The sequence below is a fragment of the Nerophis lumbriciformis genome, linkage group LG25 (assembly GCF_033978685.3).
Source record: "Nerophis lumbriciformis linkage group LG25, RoL_Nlum_v2.1, whole genome shotgun sequence".
NCBI classification, from domain to species: Eukaryota; Metazoa; Chordata; class Actinopteri; order Syngnathiformes; family Syngnathidae; genus Nerophis; species Nerophis lumbriciformis.
In genome coordinates this window covers 37,078,162-37,105,809 of record NC_084572.2, presented here as the reverse complement: position 1 = coordinate 37,105,809, position 27,648 = coordinate 37,078,162, and the positions used below count along the sequence as shown (strand labels likewise).

The window sequence follows — 27,648 nt, the reverse complement described above, 5'->3', positions numbered from 1 at the left end:
CATTTTAGACACCCCTGCCTTAAAGAGACTCATTAAGTTTGAATAATGGCACCCCCTCTCATGTCTCGGACACGGTTACCATGACGATGCAGCAGCTTTTCAACCATGATTGGCTGTGCACAGCTCATCCTGGCCTGGGACCAGGGCCACTTGGGCGGGACGTCGCTCAAGAAGAAGTCCAGAAGGTGCGGCTTTAAAAAAAAAGTGGGCGGCGGGCATGGCTCCTGCGGGCGACTTGGTTCTCTATGCGACTGCCGTGATGAAATGGAAGGGACCTGGAGTGGAGCTTGGGTTGTGGTCCACAAATAAGCGAGTGCCCTGGTCATCCAGGCAGTGCTGAGCACATGTTGGAACCAATGGCAGACATTTTCTTCCTACCTGTAGGGGCTCTAGAAGGGGGTCGGGGGTGTCCCACTATGGGACAAGTCAGTTTGTCTGGAGCCTTCTCACAGGTTCTTGGTGTTTATGTGAGTCTTGTAATGCTTTGTCAGGTGGTCGCTCCTCATGAAGCGTTTCTGACACTGCGAGCACTCAAAGCGTTTGTCTCCTGCAAACACACACACACACACACGTTAAGCACACACATAATAACACACACACACACACACACACACACGCTCTTCAGTGTCGTACCTGTGTGTGTGCGGGCGTGCCGCTGCAGCTCGTCGCTGCGCGTGAATCGCTTGCCGCAGAACACCCAGCTGCAGACGAAGGGTCGCTCGCCCGTGTGCAGACGGACGTGGGCTCGGAGGAGCGAGGTCTTGCGGAAGGTCTTCTCGCAGCCGGGAACGTGACAGATGTGCTTCCTCTTGCCCACGTCGCCCGGCCTGCGCGTGGAGGAAGGACACGTCAGTGGGACTTGGAAGGCTCCAGTCTTCCATGCACAAGAGGGCGGGCGCAAAATATCAATCCGTCCCCACGCCCTGACCCGCCACCCAAAAATGTCAGGAAGATCAGAGAACGCGCATCAGTTTAGGATCCGCCTCCGATCAGCTAAAGTGCAGAAATGACAGAGTGGTGACCAACGCCGTTAGTTTCGGCGGTAACTAGTAATCTAACGCGTTATTTTTTATATTCAGTAACTCAGTTACCGTTACTACATGATGCGTTACTGCGTTATTTTACGTTACTTTTGATGTAGTATCGGCTAGAAACAGAAGCGCTGCGGTGTCGTTCTTCTGAATCTTCCTCTGTCACAAGCCGGAGAGAAGAAAAGAGGCGCGGTCTATGTGTGTGTGTGTGTGTGTGGGTGTGGGGAGGGGAGGCACACAAGTGATCCGCGGTTTGATATATGAAACAAAAACAAAAAAAGTTGTTGTCACGTTCAGTCCACACACAGCGTGGTCATGGCGAGCGGAGTAACGGAGGAGCTTGAATCGGTGTGTTTATAGGTGCAGACTCGGTTGTGCAAAACGAGGGTTTTAAACACATGCGGAACGTGCTTGAGCCACGTTACGACATCCCGTCGCGCGCCCACTTCAGCGATAAGATTGTGCCAGATCTTTATGAGCAGGAGAAGAAAAAAAGTTGTGGGTGAACTATCCCGAGCATCATCTGTTGCGCTCATGACAGACGGGTGGACGTCCAGCGGAACTATAAGCGCTCACTTCATCACAGCAGACTGGGAGGTGTGAAGACACGCCCCCTCTACGAGAGTCACCTTGCGCAGGTACTGACACAAGCAGTGGAGGAATGGAAGATAAAGATATCCCAGTCACACGTGATAATGCCAAAAATCAAATAATTACAGTGAATGAGGCAGGACTGGGACCACAGATACCGTATTTTCCGCACCATTAGCCGCACCTAAAAACCACAAATTTACTCAAAAGCTGACAGTGCGGCTTTTAACCCGGTGCGCTTTATATATGGATAAATATTAAGATTCATTTTCATAAAGTTTCGTTCTCGCAACTTCGGTAAACAGCCGCCATCTTTTTTCCCGGTAGAGCAGGAAGCGCTTCTTCTTCTACGCAAGCAACCGCCAAGGTAAGCACCCGCCCCCATAGAACAGGAAGCGCTTCTTCTTCTACGCAAGCAACCGCCAAGGTAAGCACCCGCCCCCATAGAACAGGAAGCGCTTCTTCTTGTACTGTAAGCAACCACCCGCCCCCGGAAGAAGAAGAAGCGCGCGGTGCATGCTGGGATATGTGACGTTTCATTTCCATTTGTGTGTTTATGTAAAGACCCCAAAATGGCTCCTATTAAGTGTGTTGTCTGTCTAATTACCGTATTTTCCGCACTATAAGGCGCACCTAAAAACCACAATTTTTCTCAAAAGCTGACAGTGCGCCTAATAACCCGGTGCGCTTTATTACGATTCATTTTCATAAAGTTTCGGTCTCGCAACTTCGGTAAACAGCCGCCATCTTTTTTCCCGGTAGAACAGGAAGCGCTTCTTCTTCTACGCAAGCAACCGCCAAGGAAAGCACCCGCCCCCATAGAACAGGAAGCGCTTCACCCGCCCCCATAGAACAGGAAGCGCTTCACCCGCCCCCGGAAGAAGAAGAAAAAACGCGCGGATATCACCGTACGTTTCATTTCCTGTTTACATCTGTAAAGACCACAAAATGGCTCCTACAAAGGACAAGGATCCGGTTCATAAAAAGACGCAATCTCTCCATCCGCACACGGATTACTACCGTATTTCACAGCTGATATTCCTGTGAACTGCACTGTGGAACGGGAGCACGTACGGTGAATATTCGCTCCACAGAGAATGAGAAGTCATCCTTCACTGTGGTTCTAGCTTGCCATGCTAACTTCCACCCAGGGTGATATTCAAAAGGAAGACCTTGCCAAAAGAGACCTTTTTTCACACAGCTCCGAAGGCGAACACACCTTCACTAAGACGGGCAGATAGCGCCGGTCGACATACGCCAACATCTGCCAGTGGATCGTAAATGCCTGGGCAGATAGTTTCGGTCACAACTGTGGTCCGAGCTTTCCGGAAGGCAGGATTCACAGAACTGCTGCACAACAACAGCGACACTGAATCCGATGACTTCGACGAGGCGGAGCCGGCCATTTTTGGATCCCACACTTGCGCAACTTTTCAATTCGGACACCGAAGACGAAGAATTCGAAGGATTTACGAATGAAGAATAACTTCAGAAGGTGAGCGCTATGTTTATTTTGTGTGTTGTGACATTAACGTTCGAGCAACATTATGTTGCTATTTATTGCTCTACACCATTTTGAATTTTACTATGTTTGTGATTGCACATTTGCGTACATTTTGGGACAGAGTTGTTAGAACGCTGGTTTTCAATATATTATTAAAGTTTGACTGAACTATCTGACTGTTTTTTTGACATTCACTTTAGCGCAGCGTTTTTTTGACATTCACTTTAGCGCAGCGTAGGCGCGGCTTTTAGTCCGGGGCGGCTTATTGGTGGACAAAATTATGAAATATGTAATTCATAGAAGGTGCGGCTAATAATCCGGTGCGCCTTATAGTGCGGAAAATACGGTATAAATAATGCAGACGAGGCGTGTTAACTGAGTTCTCAACGTTTACTCACAGCGTGCTCATAACCACATTCTAACTCCCAGCATACAACGCTTCTCAGGGCTACCGCGCATGCTCGTCACTATCGTTGCATGCTGGGTAGTGTAGTTGTTATATTTGCTAGCTCATAACATCACAGTAAGAGACACGCTTACGCGCTTAATTCAATACTCGCCGTCATTCCGGGTGGATTGACAAAAGACCTCCAGCCGCTAGATATTGGTGTCAACAGGGCATTCGAAGCTAGACTGCTAACTGCGTGGGAACAGTGGATGACAGAAGGCGAGCACACCTTCACTAAGACAGGCAGGCAGCGCCAGACGACGCCAACATCTGCCAGTGGATCGTAAATGCCTGGGCAGATATTTCGGTCACAACTGTGGTCCGAGCTTTCCGGAAGGCAGGATTCACAGAACTGCTGGATAACAGTGACACTGACTCCGATTACTTCGACGAGACGGAGCCGGCCATTTTGGATCTCACATTTGCCCAACTTTTCACTTCGGACACCGAAGACGAAGGATTTACGAATGAAGAATAACTTCAGAAAGTGAGCGCTATGTTTATTTTGTGTGTTGTGACATTAACGTTCGAGCAACATTATGTTGCTATTGCTCTGCACTATTTTGAATTTTACTATGTTTGTGATTGCACATTTGCGTACATTTTGGGAGTGAACAGAGTTGTTAGAACGCTGGTTTTTAATATATTATTAAAGTTTGACTGACCTATCTGACTGTTTTTTTGACATTCCCTTTAGCGCAGCGTAGGCGCGGCTTATAGTCCGGGGCGGCTTATTGGTGGACAAAGTTATGAAATATGCCATTCATTGAAGGTGCGGCTAATAATCCGGTGCGCCTTATAGTGCGGAAAATACGGTAGGTGCTTTGCACATGTAGTGAATTTGGCATCACAGAAGGGAATCTCAGTCAATAGGATGGAGCGCCTCCTTGGGAGAATCAGGAAGGAGGTTTCCTACTTCCACCCAAGCACAACAGCTGCTCATGTGCTTAAGACAAAGCAAGAAATGCTAAAGCTGCCTGCTCATACATGATGTCTCAATGAGGTGGAACTCCACTTATGATATGTTGGAGCAGCAGGAAGCTATATACTCAGCATTGACCCACAAATGTCACCCTGTCTGATGATGATGTGAGAGTGGCAGATGAGGTCCTCCAGGTGCTTAAACCCCTCAAAAGAGTTACATCTCTACTGAGCACTGAAACTTCACCATATGTGTCAATGATCCTGCCACTGAAAACAAGGATTCTACAATCCATGGCTCCAAGTGTGGAAGACAGCAGCATCACTCCAGATGTCAGGCTTAATGTGCCTTCTTATGTTGCACTTAAACTTGTTTTTTATTAATGGTCATTGGTCCAAGTTTAAAGAAAGGAGGAATGCCTTTTTATGTTGCACTGATTTTCATTAATTATGTTAAAAGGAAAATAAAAATGCATGTCAATTTGATCAACAGATTGTATTATTCTCCAGTGCAATAACAGTACTGAAATGAAGGCTAAAAGGGCATTAATGGGAGCTTTAAAAAAAAAAAAGTAACTAAATAGTTACTTTTCACAGTAACGCATTACTTTTTGGTGTAAGTAACTGAGTTAGTAACTGAGTTACTTTTGAAACAAAGTAACTAGTAACTGTAACTAGTTACTGGTTTTCAGTAACTAACCCAACACTGGTCCCCACGCCCTGACCCGCCACCCAAAAATGTCAGGAAGTTAAGAGAACGCGCATCTGTTTAGTATCCGCCTCCGATCAGCTAAAGTGCAGAAATGACGGCCTGGGTTAGTTTTCACCACTAAGCTCCGCCCACTACGAGTAGGTCAGGAACAGGTTAGGTTTAGGGTTGATTGATGTTAGGGTTAGAGATGTTAGAGATGTCCAATAATGGCTTTTTTGCAGATATCCGATATTCCAATATTGTCCAACTCTTAATTACCGATTCCGATATCAAGCGATACCGATATATACAGTCGTGGAATGAACACATTATTATGCCTAATTTTGTTGTGATGCCCCGCTGGATGCATTAAACAATGTTTTCCAAATAAATCAACTCAAGTTATGGAAAAAAATGCCAACATGGCACTGTCCATCCATCCATCCATCTTCTTCCTCTTATTCGAGGTCGGGTCGCGGGGGCAGCAGCCTAAGCAGGGAAGCCCAGACTTCCCTCTCCCCAGCCACTTCGTCCAGCTCTTCCTGTGGGACCCCGAGGCGTTCCCAGGCCAGCCGGGAGACATAGTCTTCCCAACGTGTCCTGGGTCTTCCCCGTGGCCTCCTACCGGTCGGACGTGCCCTAAACACCTCCCTAGGGAGGCGCTCGGGCGGCATCCTGACCAGATGCCCGAACCACCTCATCTGGCTCCTCTCCATGTGGAGGAGCAGCGGCTTTACTTTGAGCTCCCCCCGGATGGCAGAGCTTCTCACCCTATCTCTAAGGGAGAGCCCCGCCACCCGACCGAGGAAACTCATTTCGGCCGCTTGTACCCGTGATCTTGTCCTTTCGGTCAAAACCCAAAGCTCATGACCATAGGTGAGGATGGGAACGTAGATCGACCGGTAAATTGAGAGCTTTGCCTTCCGGCTCAGCTCCTTCTTCACCACAACGGATCGATACAGCGTCCGCATTACTGAAGACGCCGCACCGATCCGCCTGTCGATCTCACCATCCACTCTTCCCTCACTCGTGAACAAGACTCCGAGGTACTTGAACTCCTCCACTTGGGGCAAGATCTCCTCCCCAACCCGGAGATGGCACTCCACCCTTTTCCGGGCGACATGGCACTGCTATATTTATTATTGAAGTCACAAAGTACTTTTTTTTTTATAACATGCCTCAAAACAGCAGCTTGGAATTTGGGACATGCTCTCCCTGAGAGAGCATGAGGAGGTTGAGGTGGGCGGAGTTGGGTGGGGTAGCGGGGGGTGTATATTGTAGCATCCCGGAAGAGTTAGTGCTGCAAGGGGTTCTGGGTATTTGTTCTGTTGTGTTTATGTTGTGTTACGGTGCGGATGTTCTCCCGAAATGTGTTTGTCATTCTTGTTTGGTGTGGGTTCACAGTGTGGCGCATATTTGTAACAGTGTTAAAGTTCTTTATACGGCCACCCTCAGTGTGACCTGTATGGCTGTTGACCAAGTATGGATGGCATTCACTTGTGTGTGTGAAAAGCCGTAGATTTTATGTGATTGCGCCGGGACGCAAAGGCAGTGCCTTTAAGGTTTATTGGCGCTCTGTACTTCTCCCTACGTCCGTGTACACAGCGGCGTTTTAAAAAGTCATACATTTTACTTTTTGGAACAGATATTTCCGATATTACATTTTAAAGCATTCAGCGGCCGATATTATCGCCAGTCCGATATTATTGGACATCTCTAGTACTGACCCAAATAAGATCAAGATCTGAATTTGTAGAGCCGAATTAACGTTTTGTCATACTTGCCAACCTTGAGACCTCCGATTTCGGGAGGTTGGGGGGATTGTCGGGGGTGGGGCGGGGGCGTGGTTGGGGGGGCGTGGTTAAGAGGGGAGGAGTATATTTACAGCTAGAATTCACCAAGTCAAGTATTTCATATATATATATATATATATAAGAAATACTTGACTTTCAGTGAATTCTAGCTATATATATATATATATATATATATTTGCTAATATATATATATATACATAAAATAAATACTTGAATTTCAGTGTTCATTTATTTACACATATACACACACAACACTCATCTACTCATTGTTGAGTTAAGGGTTGAATTGTCCATCCTTGTTCTATTCTCTGTCACTATTTTTCTAACCATGCTGAACACCCTCTCTGATGATGCATTCTGCTTCGTCTCCTTGTTGTGTGCGCAGTTGTGGACTGCGTTCTCTAAAAGCCGTAGATGCTAATGTCACATATGCATGTACAGTAGATGGCAGTATTGTCCTGTTTAAGAGTGTCACAACGTTGCTGTTTACGGCAGACGAACTGCTTTACGGTAGGCGGAAACATGACTGCTGTAGTTGTGTGTTGTTGCCGCGCTGGGAGGACGTTAATGAAACTGCCTAACAATAAACCCACATAAGAAACCAAGAACTCGCCCTCCATCATTCTACAGTTATAACGTGATTGGGCAGGCACGCTGTTTATATTGTGGGAAAGCACACGTGAAAACAGGCTGTCGACACGTCACTCAGGTCCGCCTGAATTTCGGGAGAAAATTTGTCCCGGGAGGTTTTCGGGAGAGGCTCTGAATTTCGGGAGTCATGAAGTATGGTTTTGTGTAAAACGGCCAAAAGCCATCGGAATAATGTTTGGCAACAAGCCACGTCCACATCTTACGGCACTTTTGAATCTTTCACCGGTTTGTGGTACCTGTTTACTAAAAAGATGGAATGTCCTTCCGTAGCTGTGTGTTCTTGTCAACAAACGGGGTATTGTTTGGATGGCAAGTTTGTCACTTCTATCATGAGTTGCCGTTCAAATATTCCCTCCGAGCCTCGTAGTAAGTGGCAGTTTGTGTCGAGTGGCGGTGAAAAAAAACTTTGTCTTTTACTGACCGGTTCCTTCGACTAAGATCTAGTTTCATCCGTTTTGGATTGAGTGTGTGAGCTCGGAGGAGCAGCCCCACTCCCCACTGTGCATGATGCGGGTGGGGTGGAGGGGGATAGACACAGCTAGTTTTATTCTTCCATCCATTTTTCTACCGCTTGTCCTGTGCGGGGCCGCGGGGGTGTGCTGTGTTTGATCAAATATTGATGGACTTATTTTAGGAGCAAAATGCGATAAAAGGGTGTGACAGGTTTATTTTTTTAAGTCTCACAGTAGGGCTGGGCGATATATCGATATACTGGATACAGTATATGGCGGGTTTGTCTCTGTGCGATATAGAAAATGACTATATGGTGATATTGGAGTATACTTTCTCACACAGTTGCTTTTAGCTGCGGGCATTACACTACAGGCTCTAATCACTCTTTCTTGTCTCTCCTTCTCAGAGACATAAAACAAGCGCACCTTCTTACATACGTCACATACGTGCAACGTCATACGCCCTCGCGGAGCAGAGAGGTAGCGGGATGGTAACATTAGCTGTACGAGAGAAAGGTGTGAATCTGGTAACAAATGAAGGAAGAATTAATTCCCAAGAAAAACAGCAGGGGGTCCATCGTCTGGCGGTGGTTTGGCTTCAAGCGGGAAGATGTCGAACAGACAACCGTAATATGTCAAGTATGCGGCAAAAGCGTTGCTACAAAAAGTAGCATTACTGCTAATTTGTAGCATGATAGAATAATTATGTGTAAGTTATCACACAACTCTTATGCTTAAAGACCGTTGCTATAGTTATTATCAATTGTGCTGAAGTTGTACTTTTCTATCTGTGCAAAGGGACAACTTGCAATCCAAAGATTGCGAGTCGTCTCGTATCAGTGTTTGTGTCCAGAACCGGCCTGCTGACTGCCAAGGGCGAACATCGAGTGCCGTGACGCAGACAGAGCAGAGACAGGGCGATATCACGAGTGTCAGCGCATTTGCATTTCATGAATAGTCATATATTGTGTCTAACTGGGGCTGCTGATATTACCCCCCTTCCTTCAGAAGCAGCCTCAGTGATGTAACCAGGGACCTCCCAAATAAATAGAGGAGCATGTGGGACTGTTACCTTAGAGCAGGGGTGCTCACACTTTTTCTGCAGGCGAGCTACTTTTCCATTGATCAAGTCGTGGGGATCTACCTCATTCATATATATAATTTATATTTACTTATTTATGAAATATATGTTTTTGTTAAGAAGTTAAAGGTGTTTAATGATAATGCAAGCATGTTTAACACATAGTTAATATTGTTAATACATTAAAGGTGTTTAATGATAATACAAGAATGTTTAATACATATAGTTAATATTGTTAATAAATTAAAGATGTTTAATGATAATACAAGTATGTTTAATACATATAGTTAATATAGTTAACAAGTTAAATGTGTTTAAAGATAATGCAAGCATGTTAACACATATAGTTAATATTGTTAATAAGTTAAAGGTGTTTAAAGATAATACAAGCATGTTTAACACATATAGTTAATATTGTTAATAAGTTAAAGGTGTTTTAAGATAATACAAGCATGTTTAACACATATAGATTCCTTTCTTTCATGAAGACAAGAATATAAGTTGGTGTATTACCTGATTCTGATGAGTTTTGCATTGATTGGAATCAGACAGTGGTGCTGATAACGTCCGCATTTTCGAATGAAGGAGAAAAAAAGTCCTCCTATCTGTCCAATACCACATGAAAGTGGTTGGTTTTTGGCATCTTATTTGTCCAGCTTCCGTACTCCTTTGTATACACTTTACAAGAAATACATTGTCGGCAAACTCTGTAGCTTGCTAGCTTGTGCACGCCAGCTTTCTGAGACTTTTATTTTGTTAGCGCAACTGTGCAGTCGGTCTTTGGAGTTTTGACGACCGGTACGGCGCCAGAGTCTGTTGAAATAAAGTGTTTCTCGCCTTCCTGTCGGTACTTTTAATGAGCTGGCAGCAGCCAGCGTCATCTCAGAAGACCCTCGGGTGCCGTGAATGTCAATCAAGTGACGAAAGTGACGTCATAGTGAAGATTTATGATCGCTCATTTTTAGGACTATTTTTTTAATGCCTGGCTGGTGATCGACTGACACACCCTCCGAGATCGACCGGTAGCTCGCGATCGACGTAATGAGCACCACTGCCTTAGAGCGTAGGTTGGATCTGTAACTAAGAGTACAGCCCAAAACGTCTCTCCGCATTGAGCCAAATTGAACTCTGTCTCTGCATGATTCCTTGCTTCTTGTCTGTTTAATAAATGTCATTAGTTGAAAAGTCACCCGCGAGAGAATGAGGAGTACTTGAAACTCCGCATGTCAACATCTCCATTCGCAAAATGCCCAAGCAACCATTTCCACATCAACACCGTATGAAACAAATAGTCAACAACAGAAGGAGATAACGTGCGCAGGAACCTACCACATAGTGAAGGACATACACTATTTGATTTCCTATTATGCAGCTCATTTTTATTTGACATTTATTGAAATATCTTGTGTGACATCATGCACAAAAGTGCTGTTTTAACTATTGTAGTGGCGTTCTGTACAAAAAGTGCACTTTAATTTAGTGTTGTTTTGATAGGTCATCTTAGTGACATCATGCACAAAAGTGCACTCATAGCTTGTTTCAAAATGTCTCTGACAATCTTGCACTTTCTGTTTTGGAAATGACATGAATGTTTGTGCCACTGCTTAATAACTGTTTAATAAATACACTTTTACTTGTGATTTCCCTCTCTGCATGGAAGTTTAAAAGTAGCATATATTAATGAAGAAGAATGTTTTAATGTAGACACATAGAATCATCATACTGCTGTGATTATATGCATCAAGTGTTCATTCAAGGCTAAGGCAAAATATCCACATATATATGGTGTATCGTGACATGGCCTAAAAATATCGAGATATCAATAAAAGGCCGTATCGCCCAGCCCTGTCTCACGGTCTATTTTTAGGCGCATTTGCGAGTAATTGTGTGGCACTGCACAGCTGACTAAAGTTTGTCTGAAAGGACGCACGCTCACCTCTTGTCTAGGTCTTTGCAGTTAGGGCAGGTGCACGCCATGCGTCGCTTCTTCTCGCCCACATGACTGGGGAGCTCCAGCGTGAGCGTCTGGTCCATGTGGATGGTGGACTGACCCGTCGCCAGCTGGAGACCTCCGCCCTGCATGGTCTGTACCGTCAGGTGCTGCTGGCCTGACACACACACACACACAGTATGAGAGAAGTCACTGCGTGCACCAAGACTTTATTTTGAAGGCGGCACATCCCCTCACCCCCCGCGTTAGTGATGGTGACAGGAACTCCCTGAACTTGCACGCCGTTGATGCTGATGGTCTGCACCGCCTGGGCCGCCGAGGACATTTGCGACGTGTTCAGCGTCATCATCCCTCCCGCGGGCGCAATCTTCGCCAGGGTGCGCTCCCTCCGCGCCCCCGCCTGTGTCCTCTTGGTGCAAGGGGCCGGTAAAGCGGGGGTGGTGGGTGTTGTCGCCGTGGAAACCGCGGCATCCTGGAGTTGGACAGACCGCCACTCACCTGCCCCCGTCTTAAACAGGATCTGACAAAAGAGACATTTTAAGTCAAACGTCGGAGGCTAAGGACCACCAAGGTCGTGAGATGGCCGGACTGAACACCTGTGTGGGCGTGGCCTCTGGTGACGCCACCTGCAGGCCGGAGGAGGCCGACGACTGTCTTTGCGGGACCTGCGGCAGCGAGGCAGAGGCAGCTTGGACCACCTTGAGAGCCTGCTGGGGGATCTGGACCACCTGAGAGTCCTGTTTGGATGGCACCAGCTGCACCTGCTGGACCACAGCTGGCTGGCCTGGACTCTGCAGGATCAGCAGGTTGTTCCCCGCCTGCAGACACACACGCACACACACGCGTCCATCATCATCAGTTCCAGAAGCAAACAGGAAGTGAATAGTTGTACCTGAATGATGTTGTCCCCAGCTTCGATCAAGATGGTCTCCAACTGATCGACCGGGGGCGGGGAAGGAGCCTGCGGCAGAGGCGGAGGAAGCGCCGGAGCTTGAGCCAGCAGCGCCGCTTTCTTCTTCCTCCCCCGTCGTGCCTTTCCCGCAGCGGGGGGGTCCGCCGCCGCCGCCTCGGTTACAATCTGAGCCCCGCCCACCTCTCCTGTCGCCACGTTGAGGGGCAGCGTGAGTCCGCCTGGCAGTTGCACCACGTTAGCGGCGATCGACTTCTTCCCCTTGGACGAGGGCTTGATCGCGACAGTCTTTTGTGTTGAGAGGGGGGCTACGGCGGGGGCGGCGGCCGCCGGGGCCGGCACCGACATGGGGGTGGTGATGATCGCCTGGTTGGTCCCTGGTATGAGCTGGATCTGGCCCCCTTGTGGCATCATTTGGATGGTCTGCGCGCCCTGGATCTGCGGCATCATCTGGTACTGGATGTTGCCCGCGGCCTGGGGGCCGGGGTGGGCCGGGCTCTGCTGGATGGTGAGCACGATGGGGCTGCCGGGGGCGGTGGCGCCGAGGCCGGAGGGGAGCTGGATCACATTGCCCTTAGCTTGCAGGAAGCTCAGGTTTTTCGGGGGGGCGGGCGCGATGGGCGCCGGCTTGATGGGCAGGAGGCGGCGAGGCTGCAGCCCCGATGGCGGGGAGCTGACGGGGGCTTGAGCCGCGGGAGGTCCGATCTTACTGCAGGTGGCAGCCAGCAGGGCCAGAGGGGACGGCTGACTGTCCTGTAGGTGCAGTGAAGTACAGTGATGAACATTCAAATACACAACACACTTTTTACTCCACAATACGCTGGAAAAAACATAATTCCATTTTGTGGAAAGTTGCCATCATGACATGATAGCCACAGTTTGAACCTGGAACAGATCTATTCTATCATGTGCTGTGCTGGACCTCACAGGTTCTACTGTACTTCACTGCATCAGATCTTACACAATTTCAAGCTTGAACTAGAGATCATCCGATTATATAACAGTATATTTGGTATCGGTATCTGCCTTTTTTGTTGTTTTTTTTAACTACATCAGCAGATACAAGTTATGCAGCCAGCTTGAAAAATGTCTCAACTATAGTCTAAGACGGGGGTCAGCAAACCACGGCTCTAGAGTCGCATGCGAGCTTTTTCAAAAATGTATGGAAATGGAAGAAAAATGGTTATGTTTTTGTTGTAATATGGTTTCTGTAGGACAGGGGTCGGCAACCCGCGGCTCCGGAGCCGCATGCGGCTCTTTGATCACTCTGATGCGGCTCTGCAGCTTACTTGCTGAACCCCCCCAATTTTCCCGTGAGACTTCCGGATTTCAGTGCCTCTCGCAGAAAACTCCCGGGATTAATATTCACCGATTTTCACCCTTACAGCTATAATAAGGGCGTGCCATGATGGTACAACATTTGGCGTCCTCTACAATCTGTATTAACAGCGTGCCAGTTCAACACTTGTTATACAATATACATCTTCTGCTTGCTCACATACGTGACAGCAAGGCATACTTGGTCAACAGCCACACAGGTTACACTGACGGTGACCATATAAAACAACTTTAATACTCTTACTAATAATGCGCCACACTTTGAACCAAAACCAAACAAGAATGACAAACACATTTCTGGAGAACATCTGCACCTTAACACAACAGAACAAATACCCAGAATCCCATGCAGCCCTGACTCTTCCGGGCTACATTATACACCCCTGCTACCACCAAACCCCGCCCCCACCCCAACCCTGCTCCCTCACACATCAACCCCCCCCCCGCCCCCCTCTCTCTGTGAGTCGGTTGAGGTGGGCGGGGTTTGGTAGTGGGGGTGTATAATGTATCCCGGAAGAGTTAGGGCTGCATGGGATTCTGGGTATTTGTCCTGTTGTGTTTATGTTGTGTTACGGTGCAGATGTTCTCCCGAAATGTGTTTGTCATTCTTGTTTGGTGTGGGTTCACAGTGTGGCGCATTATTAGTAAGAGTGTTAAAGTTTTTTTTTATACCGCCACCGTCAGTGTAACCTGTGTGGTTGTTGAGCAAGTATGCCTTGCTGTCACATACGTGAGCAAGTGGGAGCCCCATATAACGTGAGGCTGATCAGGCACGCTGGTTGAAGTGGGTGCTATATGCTTTACCATCACGGCACGCATGACGCTCCAGCATTCAAATTCCATATAAAGGTGTGGGCAGCGTGTCTGAGACCCCTGGTTTATACATAGCACAAAGCAAAAAAAATACCTTGTATGCAGTGTTATTCCATTTAAAATTTCAAAAAATGTTTGCGGCTCCCATTGTTTTCTATAATTTGTGAAACTGGTCAAAATGGCTCTTTGACTGGTAAAGGTTGCCGACCCCTGCTGTAGGAGGACAAACACACAAACCTTCCTAATTGTTAGAAAGCCCACTGTTTAATATGTTTGTGTTTAGGCTTCACTGATGAGAGTATTTGGCGAGCGCCGTTTTGTCCTACTAATTTCAGCGGCCCTTAAACTCCCCATTGTGTGGACCGTTACTCAACAGTTTGTTTACATGTACAACTTTCTCTGACGCTGTCACAGAAAGACATGTTTTATGCCACTCCTTCTTTGTCTCATTTTGTCCACCAAACGTTTTATACAGTGCGTGAATGCACAAAGGTGAGCTTTGTTGATGTTATCGTGTTGAGTGCTAATCAGGCATATTTGGTCACCGCATGACTGCAAGCTAATCGATGCTACATGCTATTTAGGCTATATTTATGTACATATTGCATCATTATGCCTCATTCGTAGCTACAAATATTTGAGCTCTTTAATTTCCTTTACTCCCCGTGACCCCGAAAACACCACACCGCTCTGAAGAAGGAGTTCCACGCCTCCGCATTTATTTGGACATTCCCTGATTACAGGGGAGGGGGGTCATAAACTGCTGTTGCACTCGGTCATAAATAGTTCAAAGAAAATGGATGGATGGATTTCCTTTACTTATGTGTATTTAGTTTATTTTTCCCATGTATCATGACACATTATCTGTATGTAAATTGGCTGCTTTTCTGTTAGTTGTTTGTGCGCCATGTTGTTCCAGACCACAGCAAACGGTACTCAGCTTGCAAATATTGTAATAAATCCTTCAGAAGAAGACAGTCTGACGTTTCCTTTAACTTGGACACACACTTCTATACCTTCCACCATTCTAAACCAGTAATTTCCAGGAGTTATCTCACCCTCTGAGAAGTTTTACTGTTTTCCAATGTTGTAAAAATGTGTACAATAAATATTATTTCAACATTTCTGTAAACGAAGATTTGCACCAGCCTGCGACACATGGCTATTTTGATAGTAGGCTAATGTAGCTAATAAGCCACTTACATCATGTGTTGCCATCATTATAGCACTTTTACTTTTGTTGCGGCTCCAGACCGATTACTTTCATGTATTTGTGGTCTAATAAGGTTCTTTCAACATTTTGGGTTGCCGACCCCTGGTCTAAGAGAAGGAGCCCAGAATGGGTTTTATTTAAATGTTCACAATATTTCAGGGTTCCTCACGAGGAAACCTTACAATGTTTTATATCCATAAAGGGTTATAAAGTTGTACAAAATTGAGTAGTCGTCGAGAAATCAGGGTTCCCCTTAATATAATTGATGCTGTGGCAAAATATTAGCCGCCACACCTTAAAAATGAGGCTTTGTTACCATCCATCCATCCATCTTCTTCCGCTTATCCGAGGTGGGGTCGCGGGGGCAGCAGCCTAAGCAGGGAAGCCCAGACTTCCCTCTCCCCAGCCACTTCGTCCAGCTCCTCCCAGGGGATCCTGAGGCGTTCCCAGGCCAGCCGGGAGACATAGTCTTCCCAACGTGTCCTGGGTCTTCCCCGTGGCCTCCTACCGGTCGGACATGCCCTAAACACCTTCCTTGGGAGGCGTTCGGGTGGCATCCTGACCAGATGCCCGAACCACCTCATCTGGCTCCTCTCCATGTGGAGGAGCAGCGGCTTTACTTTGAGCTCCTCCCGGATGACAGAGTTTCTCACCCTATCTCTAAGGGAGAGCCCCGCCACCCGGCGGAGGAAACTCATTTCGGCCGCATGTACCCGTGATCTTGTCCTTTTGGTCATAACCCAAAGCTCATGACCATAGGTGAGGATGGGGACGTAGATCGACCGGTAAATTGAGAGCTTTGCCTTCCGGCTCAGCTCCTTCTACACCACAACGGATCGATACAGCGTCCGCATTACTGAAGACGTGAAAACAAATTTTAAAATGTATTGTAGCTTCCTCCCACCTTCAAATACATGCACATGGGGATACACCTATCAACACTAAATGGTCCCTAGTGTGTGAATGTGAGTGTGAATGTTGTCTGTCCATCTGTGTTGGCCCTGTGATGAGATGGCGACTTGTCCAGGGTATACGCCGCCTTCCGCCCGAATGCAGCTGAGATAGGCTCCAGCACCCGCCCGCGACCCCGAAAGGGACAAGCGGTAGAAAATGGATGGGATGGATATTGTAGCATCCAGAAGACGACGCAAAATTTGACGCTATTTTTAAGTTTCATTGCTAATTTTCTCCCTCCTGTGCACATACGTTGCCTGGAACACAACACTTCCTCATTCTCTGCCAACACGGGGTGTTCAAGATCATGGGAACATTGAACATCATAACACACTAGGGATGTTCCGATCCAGGTTTTTGCACTTCCGATCCGATACCGATATTGTTTTTGCATTTCCGATCCGATACTGATACGGACCGATACTGGCCTATCCGAGCATGTATTAAAGTTTAAAGTTATTTAGCCTACTTAGTTGTCAGAATCATGTTGAAAAAGGTTTTAGTACTCTTGATAACAACTAGCCAGCTGAATTAGGGGAGTTTGAATAATACACAATGGTTGGTAACAAGAAACTGACCTGTTTATTCAAGGATAAACACAAAATAGACAAAATTATACATGACAAACAGAAATGGCATCATTGAAACTAGGGCTGGGCGATGTGGCCTTTTTTTTAATATTGCGATATTTTAAGGCCATATTGCGATACACGATATATATCTCGATATTTTGCCTTAGCCTTGAATGAACACTTGATGCATATAATCACAGCAGTATTATGATTCTATGTGTTTTGATTGATTGATTGAGACTTTTATTAGTAGGTTGCACAGTGAAGTACATATTCCGTACAATTGACCACTAAATGGTAACACCCCAATAAGTTTTTCAACTGGTTTAAGTCGGGTCCACTTAAATTGATTCATGATACAGATATATACTATCAGATATATACTATCATCATAATACAGTCATCACACAAGATCATCGCATTGAATTATTTACATTATTTATAATCCAGGGTGTGGAGGGGGGCGCCGGATGTAAGTGTCGAAAAGACAGCCAAAAGAGTTTGATATGAGAAGAAATCTAAAGTTAAAATATAGGGTAGAAATGCATCCATTTGCAGGAAATGTAGTCTTGATTTTCAACATTTTCTTTCAAGGCTTGCATGTCTACATTAAAACATTCTTCTTCATACTGCATTAATATATGCTACTTTTAAACTTTCATGCAGAGAAGGAAATCACAACTAAAAAAAATCACAAATTTTTTCATACGGTGTTGATGTGGAAATTTTTGCCTCGGCATTTTGATGGTGTGGACGTGTGGCACCGAACGGAGATAAGCGTCTCGACAGACGTCACAATATTTGAACAGTGATGACGAAAACTGTTTTCTCTGTCGTGTCGGTGTGTTGAAAATTGTTATGCGCTTATTTTTTTATTAGATTTTGTGCGTGGCATAGATTTGCTATGCGCAGAGGACGTTTAAACAGTGCGCAATTGCACAGGCGAGCACCTTAGAGGGAGCGTTGCTCGCAGCTAACGTTAGCCATGCTGCTACCTCTCTGCTCGGGGAGGACGTATACGTATGTGACGTATGACGTGACAGTATGTGACGTATGACGTGACAGTATCTGACGTGTGTAAGAAGATGCGCTTGCTGTCTGTGAGAGGGAGACACAGAAAAGAGTGAGAAGAGCCTGTCGTGTAATGCCAGCAGCTAAAAGCAACTGCGTGAGAATCCACAGACCTGTGGATGTGTTGAAGGTGTGCTGGAAAATGCGGAACGGAAATTACGGAGCAGCAGAAAAGTGGAATGTATTATTTAAATCGGTGCGTTGGAAAACACGGACCGGAGTTTTTTTTTTAAACTGGATCTGGATCGGCATTTTCCCATGCCTTGCCGATACGCAATTTTTGGCAAATATCGGCAGCCGATCCGATCCAAATATCGGATCGGGACATCCCTATAACACACATACACACACTTTACAGTTTGAATGTAAATATATATGGTATATTATTTACTAGTTTTGACTAGTGATGCACCGAAAATTTGGCCCCCGGAAAAAGATTTTGATCGCCGAAACAGCACTGTCGAAACCAGATGTTGAGCAAATAACACGCACGGAGTTTATTGGAGCAGAGTCAGCATGTCTGCGAGGTGGACGTACCTAACTAAACACAACATAAAACATGTCACTACTGGTACCACCTTTCCTAAAAAAAATAAAGTTAGAAAGACAACTTAAAGTCTCGTCCAGCTGTTGACTGACATAATATTCATCTTTAATAACTTTACTGCAAATTACAACTGCAAGCAGCGTTGGTCGGGCCCGCGTATTTGGCAGGTGCTAGTCCTAAGTGTCCCAATACTTTTGTCCAGTTTTAGTAGTACGTGTCCCAATACTTTTGTCAAGTTGTAGTCCTAAGTGTCCCAATACATTTGTCCAGTGTAGGTGTCCCAATACTTTTTTCCAGTGGTAGTCCTAAGTGTCCCAATACTTTTGTCCGGTGGCAGTCATAAGTGTCCCAATACTTTTGTCCGGTGGTAGTCATAAGTGTCCCAATACTTTTGTCTAGGGTACCTACCTTGTCTGCATTGTGTAGGCACGCTGGTGCTTCCTGCTTTTAAGCAGCCATCTTAAAAAAATATCAGCGCAGCGGTTCTTTGAAGGGTCATAAAATCAAAACCGGAGCAGTTAGAAAAACGCTGTTCTGTACTTTTATACACAAGGGTTCAATCTCTCTCCTGTGTTAGTTTGAAGCCGAAACAACAAACGCGCTCAGAGGAGATAGTTTTTGAAGGAAGGTGACCGGTTTTTACAAAAATATTGTTTTGAAGGGGGAATAGCAAACATCCTGTTGATTTTTGCGGGGGGTTGTCAATCTATGAAATGTAGGTCTAAGTGAGACCTACATAGAGGTTTTTGTTTCATGTCTCTCCGACCTTCCCAGTGGGAGTTACAGGCAGTTTTGTCATTGTTTTCTTCCGAGGAGCAGTTTTTTCAGCGTTTTATTCAAAAATTGCGCTAGAGCGCAATTTTTGAGATTTGGGGTTAGGTTTTTTTTATTAAATCGCAATTGTTGCCAGTCCTGATGTGTGTGTTCAGTTCGGTGAGTTTTGAAGCATGTTAAGGGGGTCAAATTACAGCTCAAAGAGGCAAAAGTGACTGTTTTTAGTACTTTTTTGTCTTGAAGGGGGAATTGCCAACTTTCTGTTGATTTCTGCCCAAGGATGTACAATTATGAAATCTAGGTCTAAGTCAGACCTATATAGAGAATTTTGTTTCATGTCTTTCCGACCGAGTTACAGGCAGTCTAGTTGTTTTTTTTCCTAGGGGGCGCTAGAGCGCAATTTTGAGTTTTGGGTTCGGTTTTTTCATTAAAAGACAATTTTCGCAGGTCCTGATGTGTGGGTCAAATATGGTGAGTTTTGAAGCATGTTAAGTGGGTCAAATTAGTGCTCAAAGAGGCGGCCGGTATGATAATAATAAAACCTTACAAATTCAATAGGTCCTTATGTCCCATTGCATACGGACTCCCTTTGGGAGTCCTTATGCAATGGGCCATGCGGGCCCTAATAATATCAGCACCAAATATGGGTTATCGGCCTCCTTGACTACTAATGATGGGTATCGGCCCTGAAAAGACCATATGGGTGGATCTCTATCTCGTGTGAAGACACTAACTAGATTGTGACTCACCTGTGTGGTGGCGGAGGAAGGCTGAAGATATTCACTGGGACTGACGGCGACGATGGTGGCCATATTGTCCTTTAAATCTGCAACACAACACACACGTCAGCTTGAATACTCCCGCCAAACTCAAACTGAAACACTCTCGTCAAAGGAATGTAAAGTCTAATTCCACCTGGAAAACAACCACAGTCCAAATTCTTCTGCAGGATCGCTGATAAACCCAAATCCCCAGAAACTGCGTGCTGACCAGACATGACCTGTGACCTTTTCTCTTTGAAAGCAGTGACTCACTTTTTTTTGGGGTTTAGGACAGTGCTGCCCCCCCCACCCTATTTGTAACTGTGAGCAAGTGCCTGTTTAATGCAGTGCTTCTTAAATAGAGGAGCGGGCTACGCTTTGAACCGTGCGGCTTATAAAACGGTGCGGCTAATTTATGGATCTCAACGGGACATTCGGCTTTTTAATCATATTTTTTTCCCTCCAAATTTTTGTTACTTTGCGGCACTTCTCACTGGCACATCTCGAGTAAGGGAGGCTGTCCCAATACCAATCAATCAATCAATCAATGTTTATTTATATAGCCCTAAATCACAAGTGTCTCAAAGGGCTGCACAAGCCACAACGACATCCTTGGTACAGAGCCCACATAAGGGCTAGGAAAAACTCACCCCAGTGGGACTTCGATGTGAATGACTATGAGAAACCTTGGAGAGGACCGCATATGTGGGTAACCCCCCCCCTCTAGGAGAGACCGAATGCAATGGATGTCGAGTGGGTCTGACATAATATTGTGAGAGTCCAGTCCATAGTGGATCCAACATAATAGTAAGAGACGTGCTTCCTGTCTTTGTAAAGATTGTAGATAACTGAAAAGAGGGTTCACTGCGCTCAGTAAGTTCTACTTTTAAATAAAGGCGTCTCAGGCGCTGAGAGCGATGCAAAGAGCGAGACCTCTTCCTCCCTACGTGAACGTAGGAACGTAGAGACGTAGAAAAGCGAGGCTCAACAATTCCGATTGGCCAACATGTCTTGTCACTCAAATGCCGGTGACGCCAGATTAAAAATCCTCAGCCTCTTGCAGTCAATTAATCGTACTAATAAGACTCTCTCGAAGGACAGTCCGGCAAAGACACAACCAACTCCCTTCTTGTCTCTCATGGACACACACTTGTTGTTGTTGTCGACTTTGGACTCATCGGCCGCACGACATCAAAGCCGCGGAACAGAGACACACTGCAGGCTTACACACACACACATACATCCACAAAAAATATATGCCACACACACACACACATATCCCAACCCCAATCCAACGCAAATCCCTTAGGGGTGATGGAAGGATGGGCAGCGCCTGAGAGCTGCGACCCGCCACCATGGCCCCCCACTCCCTCCCCTCTGTTGCTAGATATCTCGAGGACAGACTGGAGAGGCAGCTGCATAACAGTGTGGTACGCCAGCTGCACTGAAGCAGACAAACGGGCGATTCAGAGGGTCATAAAGTCTGCACAAAAAATCATCGGCTGCCCCCTCCCCTCCCTGAAGGATTTACACAACTCCCGCTGCCTCAACAGAGCAAAAAGCATCACCAAGTACCAGAGGTGGGTAGTAACGCGCTACATTTACTCCGTTACATCTACTTGAGTAACTTTTGGGATGAATTGTACTTCTAAGAGTAGTTTTAATGCAACATACTTTTACTTGAGTATATTTATAGAGAAGAAACGCTACTTTTACTCCGCTCCATTTATCTACATTCAGCTCGCTACTCGCTACTGATTTTTATCCATCTGTTAATGCACACTTTGTTTGTTTTGCTTTGTCAGACAGACCTTCAAAGTAGGATCTATCGCATGCCTGCGTTTCACCAATCAAATACAGTCACTGGTGACGTTTGACTCCGTTTCACCAATCAAATACAGTCACTGGTAACGTTTGACTCCGTTTCATCAATCAAATACAGTCACTGGTGACGTTTGACTCCGTTTCACCAATCAAATACAGTCACTGGTGACGTTTGACTCCGTTTCACCAATCAAATACAGTCACTGGTGACGTTTGACTCCGTTTCACCAATCAAATACAGTCACTGGTGACTTTTGACTCCGTTTCACCAATCAAATACAGTCACTGGTGACGTTTGACTCCGTTTCACCAATCAAATACAGTCACTGGTGATGTTTGACTCTGTTTCACCAATCAAATACAGTCACTGGTGACGTTTGACTCCGTTTCACCAATCAAACAGAGCCAGGCGGAAACATAAAGTTTCAACGGCAAAACAACAACAAGCTTAAGCTTACATGAACTCAACGTCAAATTTGAGGAAGCACATGGCGGTAAGTAACGTTGGTAGATATTTTGGCTGTCACCATAGGCTGATGTTAGCTTCCCTGCTATGAATCACTGTCAAATGTACATCGTGTGGGGACATTTATTAACGCACTGCAGCCTCATAGACACACACACACACACACACACGCACAGTCACACACACACACACAAGCATGCATACAAACACCAATCAGAATTGCACAGTGTGTTCCCAGGTGCAGCCCACACCTATCAGTTTATGGTTTGCGTAAAGGCTGACTTGTTATTTTCCTTTGTAATCTCTGTCTACTGAGCCTATGGTGCTGTTAAGTTATTGTGGCTCAATTTGCCTTCATTTTTTTTATTTCAATGTATTATTATTTAATATATATTATTGTTTTAGTTGCTTAAGAGATATTCCTGGCTCTGACTTTTTTCCATTGCTATTTTTATGTTTTTGTGCATTATTTGTTGCCGTCATCATTAAACGAACAGGTTACTCATCAGTTACTTGAGTCGTTTTTTCACAACATACTTTTTACTTTTACTCAAGTAAATATTTGGGTGACTACTCCTTACTTTTACTTGAGTAATAAATCTCTAAAGTAACAGTACTCTTACTTGAGTACAATTTCTGGCTACTCGACCCACCTCTGCCAAGTACAGCACACACCCTGGCTTCCACCTGTTCGACCCGCTACCATCGGGCAGGCGCTACAGGTGCATCAGAGCCAGAACAAACAGGCATTAGAGACAGCTTCTTTCCCAGCGCTGTCACCATCTTGAACTCTAACTCATAAAAATAATTCACCCCAATACAATATCCTACCCTAATACCCTACTGTGCAATATTACCCTTCGAGTGCAATACGTCCGACACTGATTGTTATTTATTACAAGTACTCTTGTCTTGTTCTGTATATTGTACAGTATTTTGTATTTCAAGTGTTTTGTATATTGTACAGGATTGCTTATTATTTGTATTGGATAGTAGTCTGTTTATTTCAATTGTTAGTTTTTTCTTTATTACCTCTTGTGTAATTTATTTTTACCCCATATTTGTTCCCACTACCGCACCTTAAGTTGGAGTCCTTAATCTCGTTATATGCAAAGCTATGGAGGTTTTTTCCCAGTCTAGATTGTATTTTTTTACTCATCCTTCCCCAGCGTTTACCTTTTTCCCCATCTTTTACGGGGCGCCCATCAGCGTTCCTGTTCTGTAACCCTGTACACCAGTGGTTCTCAAATGGGGGTACGTGTACCCCTGGGGGTACTTGAAGGTATGCCAATTTTTTTTTAAATATTCTAAAAAATAGCAACAATTCAAAAATCCTTTATAAATATATTTATTGAATAATACTTCAACAAAATATGAATGTAAATTCATAAACTGAACATCAAATCAAGTAGGCTATTCCATTCATTACAATGCAACAATGCAATCTTCAGTGTTGACAGATAGATTTTTTGTGGACATGTTCCATAAATATTGATGTTAAAGATTTCTTTTTTTGTGTGAAGAAATATTTAGAATTAAGTTCCTGAATCCAGATGGATCTCTATTACAATCCCCAAAGAGGGCACTTTAAGTTGATGAATACTTCTATGTGTAGAAATCTGTATTTATAATTGAATCACTTGTTTATTTTTCAACAAAACATGTTCTAGACAAAAAAATCACTTCATATTCTCTACTGCTCACTAGTGTTACCATATCTGAGTTATTGTGCAGAAATATGGGGAAATAATTACAAAAGTACACTTCATTCATTAACGGTGTTACAAAAAAGATCAGTTAGAATAATACATAATGTTGGATATAGAGAACACACAAATTCTTTATTTATTGAATCAAAAATACTGAAATTCTACGACATAGTGAATTTGCAAACAGCTAAAATTATACACAAAGCAAACTATAACCTGCTACCCAAGAATATACAACAATTCTTCTCAAAAAAAGAGGAGAAATATAATCTTAGGGAGAAATGTAATTTTTAAACATTTGTATGCACGTACAACACTTAAGACCTTCAGTATATCAGTATGTGGAATTAAATTATGGAATGGATTAAGCAAAGCAATCAAACAATGTACTAATATGATCCACTTCAAGAAACTCTTCAAACTTAAAGTGTTTACAAAGTACAAAGAAGAAGAACCATGATAAACATTCTGAATTTATTTAACTCATCCATTCTTTCACTCACAAAATAATCTTACTTATCTCAACATATGAAATGTAACTTACTTCACCAATTATCATTTATTTACTTATTTTATTGTGATTACTTATGGAGTGTATTGTGAATAAATTGAGAACAGGAAGTGAACAAAAGTTTTAGCAACTGTTATGTAAAAGAGAAGGGGTAGGATTAAATGAGCTCTGCTTCTTCCTACTCCTTTTCGAACATGTTGAAAAGAGAAACTGGAGATTGTGATGTATCATGTTGTATACTTGCATGTTCGAAATAAACTCAAACTCAAACATTTTTTAGTTATTTTTATATCTTTTTTTCCCCAAATAGTTCAAGAAATGAGCAATATTTTGCACTGTTATACAATTTAATAAATCAGAAACTGATGACATAGTGCTATATTTTACTTCTTTATCTCTTTTTTTCAACCAGAAATGCTTTGCTCTGATTAGGGGGTACTTGAATTAAAAAAAATGTTCAAAGGGGGTACATCACTGAAAAAAAGGTTGAGAACCACTGCTGTACACTGTTTGTTTGTCTAATCTTGAACGGGTTTGTGCTGAAATCAAAGTTTCGTTGTACTTGTGCAATGACAATAAAGACCAGAGGTGGGTAGAGTAGCCAGAAATTGTACTCAAGTAAGAGTACTGTTACTTTAGAGATTTATTACTCAAGTAAAAGTAAGGAGTAGTCACCCAAATATTTACTTGAGTAAAAGTAAAAAGTATGTTGTGAAAAAACTACTCAAGTACTGAGTAACTGATGAGTAACATACACACACATATCATCTATATATATATATATATATATATATATATATATACACACACACACACACACACACACACACACACACACACACACACACACACACATATATATATATATATATATATATATATATATATATATATATACACACACACACACATATATATATATATATATATATATATATATATATATATATATACACACACACATTTATATATATATACATATATACACATTTATTATATATATATATATATATATATATATATATATATATATATATATATATATACAGTATATAATTTATATTTATTTATTTTGCCGTTTTTGTTTACATGTTAAAGGTGTTTTAATGAATATACATGCATGTTTAACACATATAGATTCCTTTCTTTCATGAAGACAAGAATATAAGTTGGTGTATTACCTGATTCTGATGACTTGCATTGATTGTAATCAGACAGTAGTGCTGATAACGTCCACGTTTTCAAATGGAGGAGAAAAAAAGTTCCTCCTTTCTGTCTAATACCACATGAAAGTGGTTGGTTTTTGGCATTTTATTTGTCCAGCTTCCATATTCGTTTTTATACACTTTACAAGAAATACATTGGCGGCAAATTCCGTAGCTTGCTAGCTTGTTTGCGCTGGCTTTCGGAGACTCTTGTTTTGAAAGCGCAGGCGCGATGGAGCGGCACTTTTATTGTGAAGACAGGAACTGTGCAGTCAGTCTTTAGGCTTTTGACGGGATGTACGATTGAAATAAAAAAGGGTCTTTTTTCCTTCACACTTTTGATTGATTGATTGAAACTTTTATTAGTAGATTGCACAGTACAGTACATATTCCGTACAATTGACCACTAAATGGTAACACCCCAATAAGTTTTTCAACTTGTTTAAGTCAGGTCATGTGACCGCCTGGCTCTGTTTGATTGGTCCAACGTCACCAGTGACTGCATCTGATTGGTGGAACGGAGTGAACGTCACCAGTGACTGTATTTGTTGAAACGCAGGCACTATGAAGGTCTGTCTGACAGACCAAAACAAACAAAGCGTGCATTAACAGATCGATAAAAATTAGTAGCGAGTAGCGAGCTGAATGTAGATAAAAGTAGCGGAGTAAAAGTAGCGTTTCTTCTCTATAAATATACTCAAGTAAAAGTAAAAGTATGTTGCATTAAAACTACTCTTAGAAGTACAATTTATCCCAAAAGTTACTCAAGTAGATGTAACGGAGTAAATGTAGCGCGTTACTACCCACCTCTGATAAAGACCTATCCTATCCTGATTAAAACCTCGACGTCGATTAATCGTGCGGCCCGACCTCTATCACACTTCAACACATCGTACAAGAGCTGGAGTTGTGCTTCTACAAAAATACTGACGCTAACTTTCGTATGAGAAGTGTTCCTAATACTGTGACTCTCAGGAAAAACAAGAAGAAGGCGTTCCTAATCATCAATATGTGGGTCAGAAGAAAACATTATTTCCAATATTCAAAATACAAAATACATAGATTTAAAGGTCGTTGTTGATGCTGGGAGAACAAACAAGCCGCCATCGACAATCCAGCTGGTTTGTTTGTGCTAACGTTAGCATTAGCATCGCTAAGCTGATTTAATGCTGTGCAGCTTACTTTTAAACGGGGTTAAAAAAAAAAAAGCGTTATTGCGGGAACGTAAACAACTTTAGCGGGTTATGTTTAAGCGACGAAGCTTATTCTAAGTCTTCCATTTCGGAGAAGCAGTGAAGAGCAGCGAGTTGAACTCTTTGATAGCCTCAGAGAGAGGAAAAAAAAGAAAAGCCTTTTCAGGAAGTGCGATGCTTTTTCCTCCACGCAGCGGCCCGAGCCCGCCTTTCAGTGCCGTCCACTTACCACCCGCTCATTCCGCGTCTTTCCGCGCCATGCAAATATGATGTTTGACCGAGCAGAATGGGATAGAAACACCAATCTTTTCATTCCTACCCACCGCTCATGACGACATTCGCTGTCCGTGAGCCTCGAACACCGAGCCCCTGGAGGTATCCGCCCCCCTCCCAGCGTCTGCACCAATCTTCGCGCGATTTGACTTGATTGACAGCCAATCTGACCAATTGCACTGCGCTATTTTGGTGATTGACACGACATTTAACCAATTGCGGTACCGTATCTTGCTACGTCAATCGGTGGCTAGCAGCTCCACCAATAGGATCTCGAGTCATTGCTCTGAGGGGGGCGTGTCTAAAAGGAGTTAGACGGCCTATTAGAGCAGGAGGCCAGTTTGACTGACGTGTCAAACGTCCAATGGGAGATTTGAAA

General features: G+C 44.0%; 1 protein-coding gene across 2 annotated transcripts; it reads right to left on the bottom strand.

Annotated features, from left to right (window-relative positions):
* On the bottom strand, window positions 1-27,366 carry sp2 (sp2 transcription factor). Of its 2 annotated transcripts, none has more exons than XM_061984347.2 (8): window positions 27,320-27,366; window positions 20,077-20,153; window positions 12,028-12,798; window positions 11,732-11,953; window positions 11,373-11,655; window positions 11,121-11,292; window positions 634-827; window positions 1-547 (listed from the first exon to the last, which is right to left on the bottom strand). In XM_061984347.2, the coding sequence occupies exons 1-8, from the start codon at window positions 27,324-27,326 to the stop codon at window positions 447-449; spliced, it is 1,827 nt and encodes a 608-aa protein (XP_061840331.2). In that variant the 5' UTR covers window positions 27,327-27,366; the 3' UTR covers window positions 1-446. The 2 variants fall into 2 exon arrangements, with proteins under 2 accessions (XP_061840331.2, XP_061840332.2); XM_061984348.2 differs by having other exon boundaries at window positions 27,226-27,324.
* Between the last annotated feature and the right edge of the window lie 282 nt (window positions 27,367-27,648).

Bases quoted from the DNA above. Each gene is read 5' to 3' on its own strand.
- sp2 (XM_061984347.2), bottom strand. The intron at 828-11,120 runs GTGAGCGTGCGT...CTCCACGCGCAG, and splicing joins TGCAAAGACCTAGACAAGAG to GCCGGGCGACGTGGGCAAGA. The intron at 548-633 runs GTACGACACTGA...GTGTGTTTGCAG, and splicing joins GCACGCCCGCACACACACAG to GAGACAAACGCTTTGAGTGC.